Here is a 21,420-nt window from a genome sequence, read left to right as displayed (position 1 = left end):
GTCTGACTCTTTGCGACCCCACGGACTGTGGCCTGCCGGGGTCCTCTGTTCATGGAATTCTTCAGGCCCAAGGACTGGAGTTGGTAGTGTTCCCTTCTCCAAGGGATCTTCCCAATCTAGGCATTGAACCTAGGTCTCCCTCATTGTGGGCAGACTCTTTACCATCTGAGCCATCAGGGAAGACCAATAACTCATCAAAACTGTTTGCACTGTTCTGTGAAAATCAAAATTGGGTGGTTTGAGTTATATGGGTGGGAATCACGATAAATATGCAATGAAGTTTCCAGGTTTAGGAATGCATGTACAATTGACTGCGGTACACAGATGCTGTGAAGAATACACACACCATAGGGAGGCAGGTGAACTGGGGATTGAGAAGATTCCATCTAACATCCTTAAAGCTCTCTTTTTTCTTGGAAAACTCCTGCTATCTGAACCCATCCTGCTAACACCATCTTCAGGAAGGGAAGCAAAGCCTCCAAAAGGGTCCTTGTTTCTGCCTGCATCAACCACAGAACTAGATGCAACACAACTCAACCTCATCGTGCGGCCTCCACCAAGACTGACTTTGCTTCTGTCTGTTCCTACCTTTCTGTCTGAGATAAGTTTAAACAGGGATTGTCATAAGGAATAAGTCCCAAGTAAAACTGACTTCTTAATAAAAGAGCACTTGCCTTAATAAGAAAATGTGAGAGTCTGAATAAGGAATGATGAAAGCTGCAAAGCAGCACATACCTTTTCCATTTGGTTGTTTCTAATCCTTGGTGCTTTTAAAAACTGAATTTTTGGGTAATGTTTCATGGTTCTCTTCCACATCTTCTTCACCAATAGAGCTGGCTGGTATGCAGATATTATTTGTAAAGCACAAATATTACCAAAGTTCCCACCCTGGCATATTGATCTAGTTGAAACAAAACAAACCATACCTACTCTATCAAACCCCCAATTACTAATAAGAACAAGCAAAAATAAGTATCTAGATTATTAGATTGATGATTTAAAAGCATATTTCATTATATTCTTAATGGAATAAATTGGTATTAAAAGGTAGGAAAACCAACTACATTTATGTTTTAATAAAGGTAAATAAAAGCCAAATTACACCCAACTGTTAAAAAAATTTTTTTTTTTAATTCTAGGGTATATATACTGGGGCAGGGGAGGGGGGTGGAATAACACAATAAAGTCAGTGCAGGGCTTTTTTATGAACAAATGATACCCCTGTCTTTCCCATGAAATGTTTCTAAGCAATTCTGTAAACCAAACCGGTCATATAAGACACAGAATGGTAGCCGTCTCTCACACTTGTTACTTTTAATTCCCAAGGGGTCAGTGGCTAATACTTTCACTTCTGGGTAAGAGAAAAGGCATTCTGGTCCATTAATTCGCCTACTCGCTCCTGGAGGACATTAACCAACTCTGCTATTACGAAGACATGAGTGTCATCAATGTCCTGAATGATGAACTTCTTCCCGAGGGCATTTGACTCGTCCAAGTACAGCAGAAACTGCTTCATGGCAGGGTCACTGTTGAGATAAAACACGTGATAAGACAAGTACAGCAGAAATGGCTTCGTGGCAGGGTCACTGTCGAGATGAAACATGTGACAAGGGGACACCTTGCTGTTTAGGTATACCAGAGACCTGAACGATGAAAACTGACCACAGACTGTTTGAGGATAATCTTAAAAGTTGGAAAGTGTTCCCCAATCCCTCCCCTCTTTTCTCTGCCCCAAGGGCTGACAATTCACAGACGCAGCTTCATTGAGAACAGTTGGTGGAAGTTTAGAAGAGGCAGACAATGATATTTTAAATAATAATTTGTCAGCGACAAGTGTAAAAGTAAAGCAACAATCACAGCTCTGTAGTTAACAGGGACCCAAAGCATGGCCCTGTGGACTGATTTAAAAAATGTCAAAGACAATGTCTGGCTGGTAATAAATATTCAAGTATTTTTCTCTTCTTTAATTCTGAACCTTGTAAGTCTGAACTATCACTTAGAATCTTTAAAGGAAATTCTAACCAAATCTCTTTGAACCTACTGAGCTCAGAAAAAGCTAAATTCAACTCTGTTTGTGATTTTTAGCTTAGAATAAACAGGATAGTCTTAAGGCAAAGAGATAAAATTTTTTGGATTTATAGAATGCTTTTTATAAAAACCTGAATCACAACAAAGGACATAATATACAATAATGTGTTTAGCAAAAGATGAATATAAAATTATGTCCAGTTACATACAGATTTTTAATTCTGAGAGAAAACATAATCTCACACAATCTTTCTTTTTGAGGGCTGTCAACATCAATTACAAAAATAACTAATTCAAAGAGGTCAGTGTAATTTACTGAAAACTGTATACATCTTATTGCTTTTAAGTACAGGCATAGGTATACGTGGAGCTGACAAGTAATGGATTTCAATTACTAAAAGAGTATGGTGCATGGCATACTGACTATAAAGTCAAGCCTTCCTGAAAAAACGGCTGTCTTAATCACTTTCAACAACTTGCCTTCAAAATAACTTTATTAACAATTTACTAGCTCTAAAATGATGTGAATACATAAGCAGGTCTGCCCATGTCAGAAATGACATAGATTTTAAATTTAGCTCCTAGTATGTTTATTACCTTAGGTTCAGAATACTAAGGTTATATTTACCCGCTTAAGTTTGGCAAAATTCAGTTAAATTCTATAGTTGCGGTATCAGAATGACCATACTAATGTGGGATATTGATTTGCTCAGAAGTAGCAAATACGCTTGGAGAAGGAAATGGCAACCCACTCCAGTGTTCTTGCCTGGAGAATCCCAGGGACGGGGGAGCCTGGTGGGCTGCTGTCTATGGGGGTCACACAGAGTCAGACACAACTGAAGTGACTTGGCGGCAGCAGCAGCAAATACGCTATTTTAAGTTTTATTCCCTCATTCAATAAAAACTTACTGAACACCCACCACGTATCCAGTGCTACTGTGGTCCGGGGGATTCAGCAGTGAAGCAAACAATTCAGAACCCTTTCTATCGTGGAGCTTACAGTCTAGTGCTAACACTATGACAAACACACAAAAACCAAGAAATCAGAGTGAGAAATGGCAGTGACGACAGTGACATGATCTTGGAAGTTTAAGAAGGGGCCTCAGGGAAGGCCTTACTGAGCAGGTGGTATCTGAAGAAACGTCAGGCGGAGGCAGGGAGCGAACCATGGCGTGACGTGACGCAGAGCTGCCCAGGCAGAGCGAACAGCAAGGCCACAGAGCTGGAGGGGGCAGCCGGGGGACGGGGCGGGGGCAGCACCAGATGAGGTCAGAGCTTCATCCTGAATTAACTTACAAACTGACCTGACTTTTAAATGTTAAGGATCATACTGACTGCAGGGCTGAGAAAAGACTGGTGGACGGTGGAGGCAAGGCTGGAAGGAGGGAGACCCATTAGAAGGTGACTGAGGTGATCCAGACAAGACACAAGGATCTGGACCTTGGTGGTGAGTGAGATTGGGCAGCGGCTGAGTGCTAGACACATGCCGAACGTAAAGCCAACATAGCTTGCTGAGGCTGGACTCGAACTTTGAGATTCGGAATGAAGGAGAGGCCAAGACTTTCAGCCTGAGACAATGGAGACATGAAGCGGCCTTGCACTGAGATGAGGAGGAACACGGAAGGACAGGTGCGCAGGTAAGATCAGGAGTCCACTTTCAGGCATGTTACCTTTGAGATGTCACCCGCATGAAGCGGCTGAGCAGGAAGCCGGATCCACAATTCTGGATTTCAGCAGTGGAGTCCAGAGTGAGGAGTCCGTAAGTCATCAGTGTCTAGACGGCATTCAGAGCCACAACCAAAGAGAGAGCAAAGCGAGAGAGGGGAGTCCAGGCACCAAGCCCCGGACACCCCGACCCCAGAAGGTTAGGAAGGAAAGGAGGAATCAGCAAAACAGATATGAAGTGACCACTGAGGTCAGAAGAAAACCTGAAGGGTACTTGGAAGCCATGTTAACAAAGGATATCCAGGAAGAGGAAGAGATCAACTGGGTCAAATGCTGTTAATAGGAATAGTAAGATAAGGACTGAAAACGGACCACTGGATTCAGAAAGCTACTGGACCTTCACAAGAGCAGTTTCAAGACGACGACAACACAGGAGAGAATCTGACTGGAGTGGTTTCTGGACTGAGAGGAGCGAAATCAGAGAAAAGTGAACAGAAATGTATCTTCTGAGAAATTCTGCTACAAAGAGTAGGAAAATCAAGCGGGAGTTGGAGAAGGATGTCGTTCCCAGTTAGCGTCACGGCGGGGAGAGTGTACGGGCCCACGTCCATGTGATAAAAGACTAGCGGATGTTCCATTTTCTCAGTGAAACAAGAAACAGAGTGACGAGCTGAGGTAAGGACAGGGGCGGTTTCTGCGATAAGAGAAGGTGAAATACCACATTCCATTCATTCCAAGAAGATTTTAATTATCTCCCAAACTGCATGGGTCTCGATTTAATGGCATGTGATTTTTCTTAAGAGGAACATAACATACTGCTAAATTTTAAAACTGATGGACTCTGAATTTGGTGAAATATAACAGCTTGACTAGGAAACTGAGAGAACAAATGAACTTAGGAATTTGCAGGCTACATTTATTTAAGACATGAGTTTAATAACAGTCATGAATTTAAAGTGAGACCGATCAGTGTGCTCTCCAGCCATCTAGAGTTGTGGAAGTAAAGGTTCACAACAGGGGGAGAGCTGGACTGAACCGGACCTGGTGAATGTGACTGAGAGAGGGCCAAGCGAGCTGAGGGTCTTTACGAGGACGAGTACACTGATGGAAGCGAGGGTGTGGGGACCGTGCAGGACAGGGAAGAGCTGGGGGGATCAGCAGACTGCAGGTTTGGGAGAATCAAAGGAGCCACCAGGGAGGTCCAAAGGAACTAACTGCGGGAGCTGCTTAGTCGTGTCTGACTCTCTGCAACCCCATGCACTGAAGCCCACCAGGTTCCTCTGTCCATGGGATTCTCCACGCAAGAACACTGGAGTGGGCTGCCATTTCCTTCTCCAAAAGAAACTATAGACCTAGGGTATTAGAGGGCATGACCTGGAAAGAGGAGGTGGTGGTCAGAGGTAGGTGCCTGAAACAGAGGTTTTGACGAGACCCCAATACTGGTAGGTGTGACAATGCAAATGGAGACAGGAGGACAAGGAAAGCTCATTGGACAAGGAGGTCAGGGAGCTGAGAGGTCATCAGGGGACTGAAAGGACTACACAAATGAAATCATTTAAGAATCTGTGGAGTGCTTCTGAAGAGTGACAGGTTGCCTTTGAAGAAAAACCTTCAAGGAAAGACTTGGGTGTCTGTAGACGATTACAAGAGAGGATTACTGGGTGGGTTCATCAGATTGGGAACCGGGGGTTTTCCTCGAGTGGGGGGAGGATTTCTGGAGGTGGCAATGAGAAAAAAGGTAGTCAGTCAGTCAGTTCAGTCACTCAGTTGTGTCTGACTCTTTGTAACCCCATGAACCACAGCGTGCCAGGCCTCCATGTCCATCACCAACTCCTGGAGTTCACCCAAACCCATGTTCATCAAGTCGGTGATGCCATTCAACCATCTCATCCTCTGTCATCCCCTTCTCCTCCTGCCCTCAATCTTTCCCAACATCAGGGTCTTTTCAAATGAGTCAGCTCTTCGCATAAGGTGGCCAAAGTTTCAGCTTCAACATCAGTCCTTCCAATGAACCCCCAGGACTGATCTCCTTTAGGATGGACTGGTTGGATCTCCTTGCAGTCCAAGGGACTCTCAAGAGTCTTCTCCAACACCACAGTTCAAAAGCATCAATTCTTCTGCACTCAGCTTTCTTTATAGTCCAACTCTCACATCCATACGTGACCATAGGAAAAACCATAGCCTTAACTAATTAACTAGAAAGACCTTTGTTGGCAAAGTAATGTCTCTGCTTTTGAATATGCTATCTAGGTTGGTCATAACTTTCCTTCCAAGGAGTAAGCATCTTTTAATTTCACGGCTGCAATCACCATCTGCCATGATTCTGGAGCCCCCAAAAATAAAGTCTGATACTGTTTCCACTGTTTCCCCATCTATTTCCCATGAAGTGAAGGGACCAGATGCCATGATCTTCGTTTTCTGAATGTTGAGCTTTAAGCCAACTTTTTCACTCTCCTCTTTCACTTTCACCTGGAGGCTCTTTAGTTCTTCTTCACTTTCTGCCATAAGGGTGGTGTCATCTGCATATCTGAGGTTATTGATATTTCTCCTGGCAATCTTGATTCCAGCTTGTGCTTCTTCCAGCTCAGCATTTCTCATGATGTACTCTGCATATAAGTTAAATTAGCAGGGTGACAATATACAGCCTTGACATACTCCTTTTCCTATTTGGAACCAGTCTGTTGTTCCATGTCCAGTTCTAACTGTTGCTTCCTGACCTGTTCTCAAGAGGCAGGTCAGGTGGTCTAGTATTCCCATCTCTTTCAGAATTTTCCAGTTTATTGTGATCCACACAGTCAAAGAAGGTAGACAACCATCCTATTTCTTGGTCCAAAGGTATAAGATATATTAGAGAAAAAAAGTCAACAGAGCGGGCTCAGGGGAAAGCTAGGTTTTATTATAACAACAGCAAAAAAGGGAATTGGGGGAGAAGAAAGATGTAAAGTTGAGAGAAGAAGCTGGGATCCGGGGGGTTCCTGCTCTCACTAAGTTCTAGAGGCCAAAGTGGAAAGGATGGGGTAGGGGTGAGGGGGAGGTAGAATTTAAGTGCCGATGAAGAGAGCCAGAAGGCAGTGAATGTGAAATGAATGAAGGATGACCTGGAAACCTGTGGCGTTTTGGGTGACTGAGGGCCTAGGAATGAGATCTCAAGGCTTATAATGAGATGAAAGAGGAGAGTGAAAAAGTTGGCTTAAAACTCAACATTCAGACAACTAAGATCACGGCATCTGGTCCCATCACTGGCCGTGCAGGATGGGAGAGACAACAGGGTCTTCTATAAATACAAAGAGAGGCAATGTGATGGTCACAGATTTAAGCAGATACTGAGGATGTTAAATTTACACATGCAGTAACTCCCTAATTTTGGCAGTTACACAGAATAAAAATTTAAGTAAGAAATTTTTGTAAAGCAACACCACCCTGTACGTTGAGAAATCTTACTGAAATAAATAATCGTACCAATCATCCAATCATCTTATCAATCATACCCAGGCTGTAAAATACTAATTAAAAAAAAAAGAGTTTAAAGAGTAATTCTAGAAAGAATCTGGCAATAACGAAGCAGGCTGAACAGGGTTCTTTCAGATCTTACAGAAATGAAAATGGCAAGGCGCACAGGACAGGGAAACCAAAGCTTCAGCTTCTCTACAACTTCTGTCTTCCTGCTCAGACTCTGAAATCTCAGCTGCTGTCTCAACTGCTCCAAGCCTATACATGTAAAAGGGGTGGGGGTAGGGGTGGGAAGAGGTGGAGACAGGAAGGAGGGCAATTTAAGAGGAGACAGGTGAGGGGAGACAGAAACCACCCCTTGGCCTCAGCGCTCTGCACCCAGGCTGCTCCCTCCCGTCCCTGCGAGGAGGGACGTGCCTTTGTCTCTCTCGTGGTGACCCTGGGTCCCACTTCACCCTCACAGTGTTTCCTGTCCTGAACTGCCTTAGACCCCACAAGAATCTCAGGATCTCCTACAAAAAGCACACATTCAGAGGCTTCTTAAAAAGATACACTTTAGGTGACAGGGCATACAGTAGTTTTTTGTTAACCCTTTAAAATAAATTGGGGGTCTAAATGGAACAATGAGGAGAAAGAAGGACATTATAAATACTGCTGTCCGAATTGATGTTATCTTGTTACTGTCTGAGCGCAGTGCATTCACAGACGACACACAACTGACTAGCTACTGGGATTAGAGACAGCAAGGGTGAAGTGGTTATGAAGACTTTCATCTCCAGAAAGTTTATAAATAAAATACATCTGCATACTTTCCATTAAATAAAAGTTGAACAAACTGAAACCAAGAAGTGCCAGGGGACTCACATCTGTGCTTTTAACTAATAGGTCAGTGTTTTCAAAATTTCTGCCATTTGCAGACTATCCCCTTGCCATTTTAGCCATCTCCTATTACATGTGCATTACTCAAGTGTTTGTTGTTTTTAATTGCCTTTAAGTCAAATGAACATTTCAGCTTAACTTCACCTGGTACAAAATCACCAGTCATCTTGATGTTTTATTTTTTTCTGATCAATTAATACAGTCATAGAAAAAGTAATTTTGTGTATAACTAAATCACTCTGCAGTAAACCTGAAATTAACATTGTAAATCAACTATACTCCAATTAAAAGAAAAAAAAAAGCTACTCTGATGTAACTTGCCAAAAGGAGGCCTATTGTACAAACCTTTTCTGTACTGAAACTTGAATTCAATCTATCAAGACCCACTCTAGTTCTCACTGTCGTCGTAGAGAAGCTCCAAAGGAACACTAATCATCTGGAATTTAAGTGAGATTATACCCCTTGATTCAATTTTATTACCAAAATTCTTTCAATAAACAAATACTAAGTAGCTCTCTCTCTATATATATCTCAGGCATTGTTCTGGGTGCCCAAGAAACTTCAGTGAATTTGGCCTTGCTGAGAATAAAAAGCAAAGGCTCACAAAAGATACTATAAATACTGTGAAAGAATAGGACAGTGGTTAGACTGGTTTGGCCTTAGTTCTGATTTGCTTTTCATATAGAATGCAGGTTTGGAAGCCAAAAGTGTAATGACAAGAGTGGTCTAATACTACCTATATCTCCAGATTCTTTGCGCTCGTGCTGTGAACTGGTTGGAATTTGCACCTGTACTACAAATCTTCCTTGCTGAAGCACTTGCCAAACCAACTGTGCTAAGTATCACACCAGAGGTCTGCTTGAGCACCTGGAATCAGGTGCAGACATTTGCTGAGCATATGTGGCTTGCTTCAGTAACTGCTGTGGTTGGCTCCACTCGGGAAACTCTTGGTGTGAGGCTGGCAGTCAACGACAGAGGTGGATCCCAACAAACAGGAAGTTTTCACCAATCTCATTTTGACAAAAAAAAATACGAAAATCTTTAGCCTCTGGTATTTGATAAGCGTTGGGAAGAAAGAATCTTATTATATTCATATACTTTTCAATTTTTCAATTCACTGACAGTTGGGACTAAACGGCCAACATTATACACTGTTGATTTATCTCTCAATGGAGATCTGTACTCCAATTCACCTAAATGCTTCATACCATCTGTGAATATTATGAGATGATAAACAGAAGTATACAGCTGCTGTTGTATTATCAACAGTCTTCCCTTTGGCATTAAGTATAGACATGAGGGGACTGAAGGACTCTTTCAGGTTCCACCATCCCAACAGGTGCACCTACTCATGAAGGAGGCCACTGGCCCTGGCCATGCCCTTTACGACTCTATTACTGCTTAGGTCTGGAGCCTTCTTGAAAGAGCTGAATCTTTGGGAAAACAGCTGCCCTTCTGAAAAATTGTTCAGGCTACACTTTAGATTTCACCATGAAGGGAAAAATTAAGTTTTGCAAGGATAGGTGTTATTGCCTAGTCACTAAGTTGTGTCTGACTCTTGTGACCCCAGGAACGGTAGACTGCCAGGCTCCTCTGTCCACAGAATTTTTCAGGCAAGAACATTGGAGTGGGTTGCCATTTTCTACTCCAGGAGATCTTCCTGACACAGGGATCAAACCCGGCCGGGTCTGTTGGGTCTCCTGCACTGGCAGGCAGGTTCTTTACCACTGAGCCACAAGGGAAGCCCCTGCTAGGATAGCATCCATCTGAAAAATAAAATCTAGTCCTGGGGCAAGAAAATTCTCCACTGCAAAACTGATTACCAAACTTCAGCTGATTAAGGGCACTGTGTAAAAATCCTTTTGTATGAACAGTTCTGACTTAGGAGATTTGGGGTGAGGTCTGAAATTTTTCCTTTCTAACAAGCTCCAGATGGTGCTGGTGCTGCTAGTCTGGGCAATACACGGAAAAACAAGGTGACAGAAGGCCACTAGTGCCCAGGGACAATTTTGAGGCTGGTCACAAGCAAACCAGTGGGAGCTTGCCCCATCAGGAAAAAATACCTCAGTTCCTCTTACAAATTTGCACTCTCTGTTCTTACGGCTAAAACTGAAAGCCTACCACCAAACTTTAATGATTCTCCGAAAGTTCTGCTCTTTAAAGTGCTTCCCAACTGTCATTAAAAAATATATATGCATTTGTGTAATACAATTCCAACCATCATTCCAAAAGGACTATTTTGGAAACAAACTAAATTATTCCCAGGTTATTCCTGAATAGGTAAGAATGAAAAAAATGGATGTGGCATGGGATTAGGGAAGGACAGAAAGCAAGGACAGTAGCAAGGACAGAAAGATGACGTGATAAAAGAGCCATCACACATCATGAGGGAAGGAAATAAATGTTATTGGACAATTATTCAGCTATTTGACCAAAAAAAAAAAAAAAAAAAAGACAGCTAACTTAATATGCCCCTTCTCTCAATAAATTCCAGGTGAATGAAATACAAAATATCAATCAAAAGAAAAATATGAAGACCCTAGGAGAGAGGTGAATACCGATCAAATCCAGAAGGAAGATTAAATTTGGAAGAATTGGAAAAAATAAAAGGGAAAAACAGCTGACAATGTGTGTGTGGATCCTCTGTGTTAAAAAAATAACATTACCATATATTGACATGAATCCGCCACGGGTGTACACAAAACCAATCCAGTATTGTAAAGAAAAATAAAGTAAAAATAAAAATTAAAAAAAATAAAATTAAATTAAAAAATAACATTAAAAGACCAACCAGGAAAATGTTTCTATTAGCTATGACAAAGTAATAAGAAAAATAAAAAACAAAAAGTAGCTCAGAAGTGTCTTCCAAAAGACAACAGCACAGTATGCTTGGAATTCTGGAATCTAGATCTGTCCCTTGGCTTTCCCCAGTGAATGTTTCTCTCATTTCTAGCGTTTACTTCCATCACCAAACATTCTAGTCTCTCACGTTAAAATAGTGAAAGTAACAAGCAGCAGAGTATCTTAACAAATCCTTCCTCTGTGACCAACCCATTTCTCTATCCCTTTGTTTCCCAGGTGGCACAGATAGTAAAGAATCTACCTGCAATGCGGGAGAACTGGGTTCAATCCCTGGGTCAGGAAGATCCCCTGGCGAAGGAAATGGCAACCCACTCCAGTATTCTTGCCTGGGAAATCCCATGGAGGGGAGAGCCTGGGGTGCTGCAGTCCATGGGGTTGCAGAGAGTCAGACATGACTGAGCGACTTCACTTGTTCACTATCAAGACAGTTTACACTTCCTTTCCTCCCTTCCCCTTTCTGAAGTATCTATCCCACCTTTCCACAAAATTATTGGAGCTCTGATATTAAAAAAATAAAAAAAATCAATGACCTCCAGTGTCTTCATCTTATCCAACCTCTTACCACCACTTAACACAGCCTACATGCTTTAGTGAAACATTCCCTTAGGTTCCCTCCCACTTCACTGGCTGTTTTCTTAATTGTGTTTGGTGGTCTCTCCACTCAAGCTACATCTGCGCTATCCATAAAGCAGCCCACTAGTCCCACTAGTCACACATCACTACTGAGCACCTGAAATATGGCTAGCCTGTGACTGTGCTGCAGCAGTACAGAAGACAGTGGAGTTTGAAACTCTAGTACGGAAAAAGACTTACTATGATTCTGAAGTGTTAATATGAACTTTGAGGATTTTTTACCTGGTGAAATACTTCAGGTATACTGAGTTAAATAAATTTCACCTGTTTCATTTTACTTTTCAGTGTGGCTACCAGAAACTTTAAATATGTGGCTCATGTTGTATTTCTACTGGATGGTGCTGCTTGAAATGTCAGAGTATGCGAGGGTTTGGTCTTGTTCCTCCCTGAACATTGCCACCACAGAGTCAGTATCATCACCCATATGATGGCTCACATTAGAGGTAAAGAAATGTAGACAGTAGTATTTTCAGACAATCAGGGCAGGATTCCCAGATGAAACAGAACTATTTGGTGGGGCAAAAAAAAAAAAAAAAAAAGCAGAGACTGAGCAAGACTGGGCCAGCAGCTCAGATTTTCAAACTGGGGATAATTGAGCCCTACCTTAGCTCTCAGGAGCTAACTCTGCCCACAGCTTTTAGTTTCTCCTTTGGAATGTGTGCCTAGTTTAAGAAACCTTCAACTGGCTCTCCTGTTTTTTTCTCTTTTTTAAAGACCAAAGTTTGTGTGACTTTGGCAGGCCCTAAAATTCTAGTTAACCACTGATGACTTGAAAATACAAGCACTGTTCCCCTAAAGAGGGTTAATTTCACATATATGCTGCCTGCCACTGACCAAAACTTGTTGGAAATAACGCCAATGACATCAATTCAACAGAGATGCTGAAAACTGGCACTAGGAAGAAACTTAGCAACAAAATTTGTCCCATCAGTTACGAAGCAAGAAAATGAAGTTGAGAAAGCTGAAAGACTTGATTCACTCAGCTCTTAAGAACAAAACAAAATGGATTTTGGAAACAGTACACATGCAAATCAAGATTCAATGTGCAAAACAAACAAAAAGACTCAATGTGCAGATTTAAAACTTAATAAGTATCAAAACTACTAACCATTCTATAAGCACTCCTTTCAAGACGTTGACCATCTTTTCCCAGTCAGAAGGTGCTGATGACCCTAAAAATGGTAACAAAACCCTAAGGTGACAAAATAGAAAAGCATTAACTTCAATATCCTTTGGTGATTTACTTCTGAACAGAGGCAAAAAATTAAACGCCAAGACTAAACATAGAAGTCTATGAAAAACATAGAGCTAACATTAGGAAAACATACAGATATTCTGATCTTTTAACAAAATTCAAAAGAGTCTATTTGGGATAGTAACAATGCACAAATCTTATTTGCAAACAAATCCTACCCCCAGTCAATCCTAATGAAAGCCTAATGGGGCCTAACTCCACAGCAGTGTAGCCAATCCACGTTTAGAACAAGTACATTATTTAAAATATTTCTTTTTCCCACGTAGAAATACGATAAAAGGTAAAATTCTGGGAGACAGGAGTCACAGAATGGTAGCTTCGCAAGAGGCCTTAAAAATTATATGGGGGCTCCGACCATCTCGTTTTACAGATGAGATGGAGCAAAAAGATTTAAGTCGCAGCTACCAGCAGAAAAAGAACAATCCAAGTCTCCAGATCTTGTGTTATATTGCCAAATAAAATATGTACCCCAGTGACGTGCGCTCGAAGGTAAGGAACCCATTCAGCGCACGCCAAATTAACTCTTATTAAACTTCCACACCTGGGCGCTGGGCAATGCCCCCTCCCCGCCCCCGCAAAAGAAATGCACAGTTCAACTGCCGCGGGGCAGCCGCCCGGCCTCGTCAGAGAGACAGGACGGAACCCTGTATCCCCGCAACCTGAAAGACAGGTTTCTGGGACTTTCCCCTCCCCTCCTTTTTTCTTGGAAACCCACAGAGCTTCCACGCACCCCAGGCTCCCCTACAGCTCCGAGGGCCGACGCCACTTACCTTTCCACCCACGGATCCCACAGCGCCGAGGCACCGACAACAGAGTGCGCATGCGCCTTCTACGTCATCGCGACCGCGACGGCCTCGAGGGTGGGGCGCGCCGGCGGGGAGGCGGGCTGTGGGCGGGGCTTATAGCGGGGGCGGGGCGGGGCGAGATGAGGGCGGGGTCACGTGCCGCCCGCCGCCGGTGGAGGGGCGGGGACTGGGAGCGGAGGGGCGGGGACTGGGAGCAGTGGACTGGGGCGGGCTCCCAGGGAACGCGCTGCTGCGTGAACGGCCAGGGGGCTGTGGCCGCGTCCGCGCGCCGGCAGGTAAGGAAGGTAGGGCTGGGTTCGTGGGTGGGGGGCGGATGCAGGCCTCGGCGAAGCCGGGCACTGCGGGCCGTGGGGCGAGCGGCGACTCGGCGCGGCCGGGGCGCCCCAGCGAGGGCGCGCGGCCCCTGGCTGACCCGCTGACCCGGCGCTGGGCGTGAGGTGAGGGCCTGTTTCCCCGCCTCGGCAGCCCGGCTCTGCTTTCCCGGTCGCCACCCTCCTCTTAATTCCAGTCCCAGGCCCAGAGAGCACCTGCCGGTACCGTCGGCCACAGGAAGGATGGTGAAAATGAGGAGGAAACAAGTCTCCGCAGTTGAGATCGGAACCTTTCAGACCACAGCTTCTATAGCTGTGACGCGAGAGGATGAATAAGATTGAATGCTGATGGGTCCTCCGAGCCCGGAGGAAAGACCCGGAGAGTTCTAAAATTACTTCCTTCCCCAGATTCGGATCTGTAGTCTAATACTCTGGCCACCTGATGCGAAGAGTCCACTCATTGGAAAAGATCTTGATGCTGGGAAAGACTGGGGGCAGGAGGAGGAGGGAAACAGAGGATGAGATGGTTAGATAGCATCACCCAACCTAATGGATATGACTTGAGCAAACTCGGGGAGATAGTGGAAGACAGAAAGAGCCTGGCATGCTGCAGTCCACAGGGTTGCAAAGAGTCGGACTCCACTTAGCTACTGAACAACAATGTATTGGAGCTCTAATTGTTTTTTTACCAGTCGAGAAATGAGGTTTCTTGCTTTCTGTTCCTTAGGTGAAATTGTACTTCTCCAATTGTGTGTGCATGTGATTTAGGAACCTAGCTCTTCCATTTATTTCCCTCTTTCTTTGCTTCAAATCTTTCCCTTTGGTTTCCATGCTGTTGCGCATGCTCGTTCCCTCCCTCTCTTTAATCTGCCCCAACTCTAGTTGTTACTAAATTTATTCTTTTTTTTCTTCTTGAATGCATTTTCCTCTTTCACTGTCTCATCCGTTCCATCACGTCAAACCTCTATTCTTGTGCGCCAGATATCAGATGCCTGCACGTTAATGACCTGTGAGAACTGAAGAATGCCTCCCAACCTGAATTAGACCTCACTTCACCATCACTTCAAAATCTGCTTTTCTCTCCGTGTTTTTCCAAATCACCTAGATTTAAAATCGCCACTTTTTAATTCAACAAACATTTTGTGCGGTATATGTCAGACCCTATTCTAGACATTGAACTAACAATGGTGAGCTGGCAACTTAATTATAGGCAGGGAAAAGGATACTAAAAATCAGATAACTAGAAGGTTAACTGATAGGATGTGATAAAGAAGGACTGGAAGGGCTGCTTTTGTTAGGAGGTCATCAAAAATGACCTTCAGTTCAAGCAGATTTCTGAATAAAAGAGTAACTAATACACACCAGCAAAAACTGGGAATTTTAATAATAAAAAGATGCTATTCATAACAGTATTGAAAACTGAAGGTATCTGGAAATAGATCAAACTAAAGGTGTATTGTCCTTTAAGGAGAAAATTATAATGGTCTATTGAAACACAGAAAAGAAGACCCAAGTAAATGCACCCATATACCATATTCATTGGAGAAGGAAATGGCAACCCACTCCAATATTCTTGCCTGGAGAATTCCATGGACAAAGGAGCCTGGCCGGCTACAGTCCATGGGGTTGCAGAGAGTCAGGTACAACTGAGTGACTATCTCTCACCATATTCTTGGGGTAGGAAGACTCAGTACCATAAAGATGTCCATTTTCTCCAAATATACAGATTTGTTGAAATTCCTATTAAAATTGGAATATGGCTTTTCATGGAGCTTCACATGTTGAACCTAACATGTCTATGAAAAGACAGAGCACCTGGAATTCCTCACTCAATTTTGAAGAAAAAGTCTCTGCCTTCTAGGTATCAAAACAATATAATGCCGTAATAATCAAGACTCCTGGCTTAATTACTGGTCTTGATTTAGGGACAGGAAAGTAAACCCATGGAACAGAAGAAAGAGCTTAGAAACATGGTCATATACGTATGGAAGTATACCACCAAGTAGTAGTATAAAAGCACAGTGTATTCAGTAAACAATGCTGAGCTATGTGGTATCCATATAGATTTAAGACAAAATTGGATTCCTACTTCACATCATTTACAATAGCAATTTCCAAATGGACTAAAGACCTAAATGTGAAAGACACACCTGAAAAATATTTAGAAAAAAATATAGGAGACTATGGTGTTTCTGGGAAAGATTTCTTTTTTGTTTCTTTGTGTTAAATACATGTAACATAAAATTTACCTAACCACATACAGAGTACAGTTCAGGGATATTCATGTTATCATGCCACCATTACTACTGCTTGTCTTCAGAAGCAGAATTACTAACTAGTTAGTTATCGAACCCGAGTCTCTTATGTGTCCTACATTGGCAGGCAAGTTCTTTACCACTAGCACCACCTGCAAAGCTCCAAGATGTATTATAAAACTGCATTAATCAGTACTGTGTGATTTTACATAAGGGTACACAAATAGATCAATGGAATGCAATGTAGTACAGAAATAGGCCCATACTTATTTAATCAATTGATTTTCAACCAAGGCACAAAGTCAATTCAATGAGGATAGGAAAATGTTTTCAACAAATGATGCTGGGACTATTGGCTATTCATATAGAGGGGGAAAAAATGAACTTCAGCTATCTCACTCAAATCAAAAAATTAATTTGAAATGGATCATAGCCTTAATGTAAAAGTGAAAACCAAAAGGCCTTTTAGACAAACCATAGAATATTTGTGACTTTCAGGTAGGCAAGAAAAATTTCTTAGCTAGGACATAGAATGCAACAACCATAAAAGAAAAAAGAATTTGGTTAAAGAGATGTTATGAAAATTAAAATTTCTGTTCAACAGAAGGTACCTTTATAAAAATGAATAGGCAAGTCACAAACTGGAATGCACTTTACATATATATGCATACATACATATGTGTGTGTTTATCTATCCGTCTGTATACATACACTGTAAGGAAGCCTTGCCATGGAGTTGTGTTTTGTTGTTGTTTGTAAGTTTAAAGGATTGGAAACACAGTTTGGGTGGGATGCCAAAGGAAAGTGACTGTGGTACATCTGAGTCACTGACAAGGAAGTGCCATGTTCTGTAACGTGGAAACTCAGAGGGGCCATCTTTTAAGATGTGGGCAAGTGCAGAAGTGGTACAGAGCGGTCACAAACATTTGCTTTTTACAAATTAAGTGATTCACATTAAAAAAAAAGTTGGTTAAAATTAGCTTTGGTTTCTGGTCTACCATGTGGCCTTCTCTTTAATCAGAATTTCCCGTGGACTGGAAAAGACAGGAAAGCCCACTGATTACTGAACGGTGTTTGCATAGTCTGTCTGGGAAAAGCTGCACTATTCTCTCTCCTCCCTTGTCTATCGTTATCTGTACTCAGTGGAATTCTTTAGCACTCTTTGGCAAGACCTGCTAGATGAGTTCAGATTTTTCCTTCTTTTTGTCCTCAGGCCAGCTGTCCTCAACTTCCACAATAAAGTGGAATAGGGAGGGGTGGGGGAGGGGGGAGTTCCTGTTCATATAGTTGTCTACATCAGTGTTACTATACATGTTATTTTTTTAAGTTACTGTTTCCTGACTCTACTGTAATTGCACCAAACTTCTGTGTCATTCATACAGAAGGTGTTATTGTTACAATACCCATCAATGATAGAATGACACTCTCATTATGGATTTCTTTCTCAGCAGAACCTTCCGTTCCCCATATACTGTATGTTATCTTATATGAAGGTCATTACTGTAAATGCTCTCTGAGTCCCACTGACCACCTTAGGTGGAACCAAATGTTGCATTCCAAAGTGCAGCTCAACATGGAAACTGGTGTCCAAATCTGTTGTTGTTCAGCCACTCAGTCGTGTCCAACTCTTTGCGACCTCATGAACTGCAGCACACGAGGCTTCCTTGTCCTTCACTGTCTCCTGGAGTGTTCTCAGACTCGTGTCCATTGAGTTAGTGATGCCATCCAACCATCTCATCCTCTGTCACCCACTTCTTCTCTTGCCCTCAATCTTTCCAGTGAATTGGCTCTTCACATCAGGTGGCCAAAGTATTGGAGCTTTAGCTTCAGCATCAGTCCTTCCAATGGATATTCAGGGTTGATTTCCTTTAGGATTGACTGGTTTGATCTCCTTGCAGACCAAGGGACTCTCAGGAGTCTTCTCCAGCACCGCAGTTCAAAAGCATCAATTCTTCAGCACTCAGCCTTCTTTATGGTCCAACTCTCACATCCATACATGAGTATTGGAAAAACCGTAGCTTTTGACTATATGGATGTTTGTCAAAAGCAAAGTGATGTCTCTGCTTTTTAATATGCTGTCTAGGTTTTTCATAGCTTTCCTTCTAAGGAGCAAACATCTTTTAATTTCTTGGTTGCAGTCACTGTCTGCAGTGATTCTGGAGCCCAAGAAAATCTGTCACTGTTTCCACTTTTTCCCCTTCTGTTTGCCATGAAGTGATGGGACCAGGTGCCATGATCTTAGTTTTTTGAATGTGGAGTTTTAAGGCAACTTTTTCACTCTCCTCTTTCACCTTCATCATCAAGAGGCTCTTTAGTTCCTCTTCACTTTTTTCCATTAAAGTCATATCATTTGCGTATCTGAGGTTGTTGATATTTCTCCCTGCGATCTTCATTCCAGTTTGTGAGTCACCCAGGCTAGCATTTCGCATGGTATACTCTGCATAGAAGTTAAATAAGCAGGGTGACATACCTGCTTATTTAACCTTTTTAAAATAGCCTTAACGTACTTTTCCCAATTTTGATGAAGTCAAGTGGGCCTTAGGAAGCATTATTACAAACAAAGCTTTTGGAGGTGACAAAATTCCAGCTGAGCTATTAAAATCCTGAAAGATGATGCTTTTAAAGTGCTGCAGTGAATATGCCAGCAGATTTGGAAAACTCAGCAGTGGCCACAAGACTGGTAAAGGTCAGTTTTCATTCCAGTCCCAAAGAAGGGCAATGCCAAAGAATATTCAGACTACCGTACAATTGCACTCATTTCACATGCTAGCAAGTTGATTCTCGAAATCCTTCAAGCTAGGCTTCAGCAGTATGTGAACTGAGAACTTCCAGATGTACAAGCTGGATTTAGAAAAGACAGAGGAACCAGAGATCAAATTGCTAACATCCACTGTATCATAGAAAAAGCAAAGAAGTTAAAAAAGAAATCTGCTTCATTGACTACACCAAAGCCTTTGACTGTGTGGATCACAGCAAATTGTGGAAGATTCTTAAAGAGATGGGAATACCAGACCACCTGACCTGTCTCCTGAGAAGCCCGTATGCATGATAAGAAGCGACAGTTAGAACTGGAGCTGCGTGTCTGAATCTGGGGCACAGTTTATTCATGAGGGCCCAGTGGCTCCGCATGGGCAGTATATGCTGTCTCTGGCAAGTGTTCCTTTTCCCTTTGCCTACAGCCCCTTTTTGTTAATCCAGGGAACAGCTGCCATCCACGGCACAGTGGCAGAAATTATAGTTACTGCTCAAAATATCCCATAGTCCTAGGAGGCGAGGAGGGCATGGGTTTTCCAAAGCTTCACCTTCTGACTTTTTACCCCACAGTATAGTGGACCACTGCTTAGATGCCAGTTTGGCTTCTGGTTGAATCAGCATGCTTAGCAAGCTCTGCTGCGTGTTTCTATCAGCCTGTTGCCAGAAGTGGTTCTTGGCATTTTTGCCATTATTTTCTAGGTCTGATTTGTGCGTTGACTCAAAGTGTCATTTGTCTCCCAGGCTGCTTTCTTCACCTGTTTCTTCTTCCTGAAATAGTAGCCCTGTTAATCCATCTATCTGCATTAATAGTCCCTTTTCTTTTCTATGACCATATTCCTTGGTGGCCATTCCTCTCTGGCTCATCCCCTTTAGCCAGCCCTCAGGTCCCTCAGTATCTCTTTCTCCTCTTAGGTTTTGGCCAGTGTTGCTCAAGTCACCACAGGTGTTGGTTCAATTGGGGAGTGATTGGTTGGGTGCAGTTTCGGTGAAGAGTATTCACCCAAAAGTATTATGTGCCCCAGATCACAGTAATATGAGTAAGGGTGGTGCCCAAATTCAGGGTGGTCTCTGTGGTCCGTCAGGCCTTCCGTAACATTCCACATTTTCTGTGGGTTTGAGCATGGTTAAACTAACTTTCCTGGTGGCTCAGACGGTAAAGTGTCTGCCTATACTGCGGGAGATCCAGGTTCAATCCCTGGGTTGGGAAGATCTCCTGGAGAAGGAAATGGCATCCTGCTCCAGTATTCTTGCCTGGAAAATCCCATGGACGGAGGAGCCTGGTAGGTTACAGTCCATGGGGTGGCAAAGAGTTGGACACGACCGAGCGACTTCACTTTCACTTTGAAACTGATTCTGGTCAGGGGCTAGCAGAGGCAGGAGGTAACCTTGAGGATGGGGCCCACCTGCAAAAAGAAGGCTGGTATGTGTGAGGGCAAAGCACGACAGGAAACACAGTGGCAGGCAGCACTTCACACTATAACCCGGACTCTGCAGAGAATGCCACCATCCAGTCCTGTTGACACACACCGACAACGAGCTCCCCCTAGCCAACTGTGGGGCGATCGCTCCAAAAAATTCCACCTTAGTGTGGGCCCTATATAGTACCATACGTTACGAAAATGGTATACTAAAGGCTAAATCTAAATTAGAGAGTGACAGAAATGGGTACTTCAGTTCCAGAGTAGTGTAATTATAGCAAAAGGGTAAAGTAACTTGATCTTGAGAGTCAGAACTGGCTTCCAGGATCAGATAAGATAACTTTGCTCCAGCAACAGAACAGTTGCAGCCCTTATCTTAACGTTAGGAGCCATCCTGTTTGTTCTTCCTGTTTCTTCTAAAGAGGACGTTAAAAGTCTGTTAAGGGCTTTCAGCAGCAGCTTTCCCCTTTATTGTGTTGATGGCCAGGAGGGATCACTCCTTCACTTGGATGAATCTGAGGCTTAACATCTTCAAGTTTAGCAGAAGAAATAATTACTGGCAAAACCTGATGAGACTCCATCCACTGGGTTGGGATTGGTTTTCTGGGAGTACTTCTTTCCAGGTTTTTCGAATGGGGGACATGTGTATGGTATACTTCATGCTGCTTTGGTGAAAGTGATAACTTCTGCCTTTTTGAAGTACCTGGTACTAGACTTATTGCCTGTAAGACTTCTTGTAAGGTCACTACCTGCATGTCCGCTTTATAACTTCCATAATCCATGAAACTGCTCCTATTAGTGAAGTGTCTAAGACTCCCATTGGAGTATTTTTTTTTAAATGTGGAATTAAAATAGTAGGCAAAAATACCTAAAAACATAGAGATTGGATTGGATTTAAACCATTCTTATTTGGGAGAATTTTTGTATTGCTTAAATTTATGCTTTATGTAGCATGTTAAAAATGTTATTTTTTAAATGAATAGAAATAAATGATACAACTTTAAACCAGTTAAAGGATATTAAAGAAAACTTGATTTATCCCACATACAATACATGTAAATGGATTAAACTTATCTGTTAAAAAGATTTTGGAATTAAATATAT

General features: G+C 42.7%; 2 protein-coding genes across 2 annotated transcripts in view; one reads left to right on the top strand and one right to left on the bottom strand.

Moving 5' to 3' along the window:
* Positions 1–1,149: 1,149 nt before the first annotated feature.
* On the bottom strand, positions 1,150–13,594 carry GTF2H5 (general transcription factor IIH subunit 5). The gene is made up of 3 exons (XM_068984972.1): positions 13,543–13,594; positions 12,626–12,689; positions 1,150–1,526 (listed from the first exon to the last, which is right to left on the bottom strand). Exons 1-3 carry the CDS (start codon positions 13,592–13,594, stop codon positions 1,346–1,348), a joined length of 297 nt encoding a protein of 98 aa, XP_068841073.1. The 3' UTR covers positions 1,150–1,345.
* Positions 13,595–13,847: 253 nt separating this feature from the next.
* Positions 13,848–21,420, top strand: part of SERAC1 (serine active site containing 1) — a 53,451-nt gene continuing 45,878 nt past the window's right edge. The window contains exon 1 of the mRNA XM_068985427.1: positions 13,848–13,853. The gene's annotated coding sequence lies outside the window, so the exon portion shown is untranslated. The remainder of the gene's footprint in view (positions 13,854–21,420) is intronic.

Source organism: Capricornis sumatraensis, chromosome 13 (genome assembly GCF_032405125.1).
Source record: "Capricornis sumatraensis isolate serow.1 chromosome 13, serow.2, whole genome shotgun sequence".
In the NCBI taxonomy this organism is placed as follows: Eukaryota; Metazoa; Chordata; class Mammalia; order Artiodactyla; family Bovidae; genus Capricornis; species Capricornis sumatraensis.
Note: the sequence above shows the minus strand (reverse complement) of the source record. Positions and strands in the feature narration are given on the sequence as shown.

Excerpts from the sequence above, each read along its gene's own strand:
- GTF2H5 (XM_068984972.1), bottom strand. The coding sequence starts at position 13,594 with ATGCGCACTCTGTTGTCGGTGCCTCGGCGCTGTGGGATCCGTGGGTGG. Across the intron at positions 12,690-13,542 it reads TGGGATCCGTGGGTGGAAAG|GGTCATCAGCACCTTCTGAC; the intron begins GTAAGTGGCGTC and ends TACCATTTTTAG. Across the intron at positions 1,527-12,625 it reads AAAGGAGTGCTTATAGAATG|TGACCCTGCCATGAAGCAGT; the intron begins GTTAGTAGTTTT and ends TTATCTCAACAG.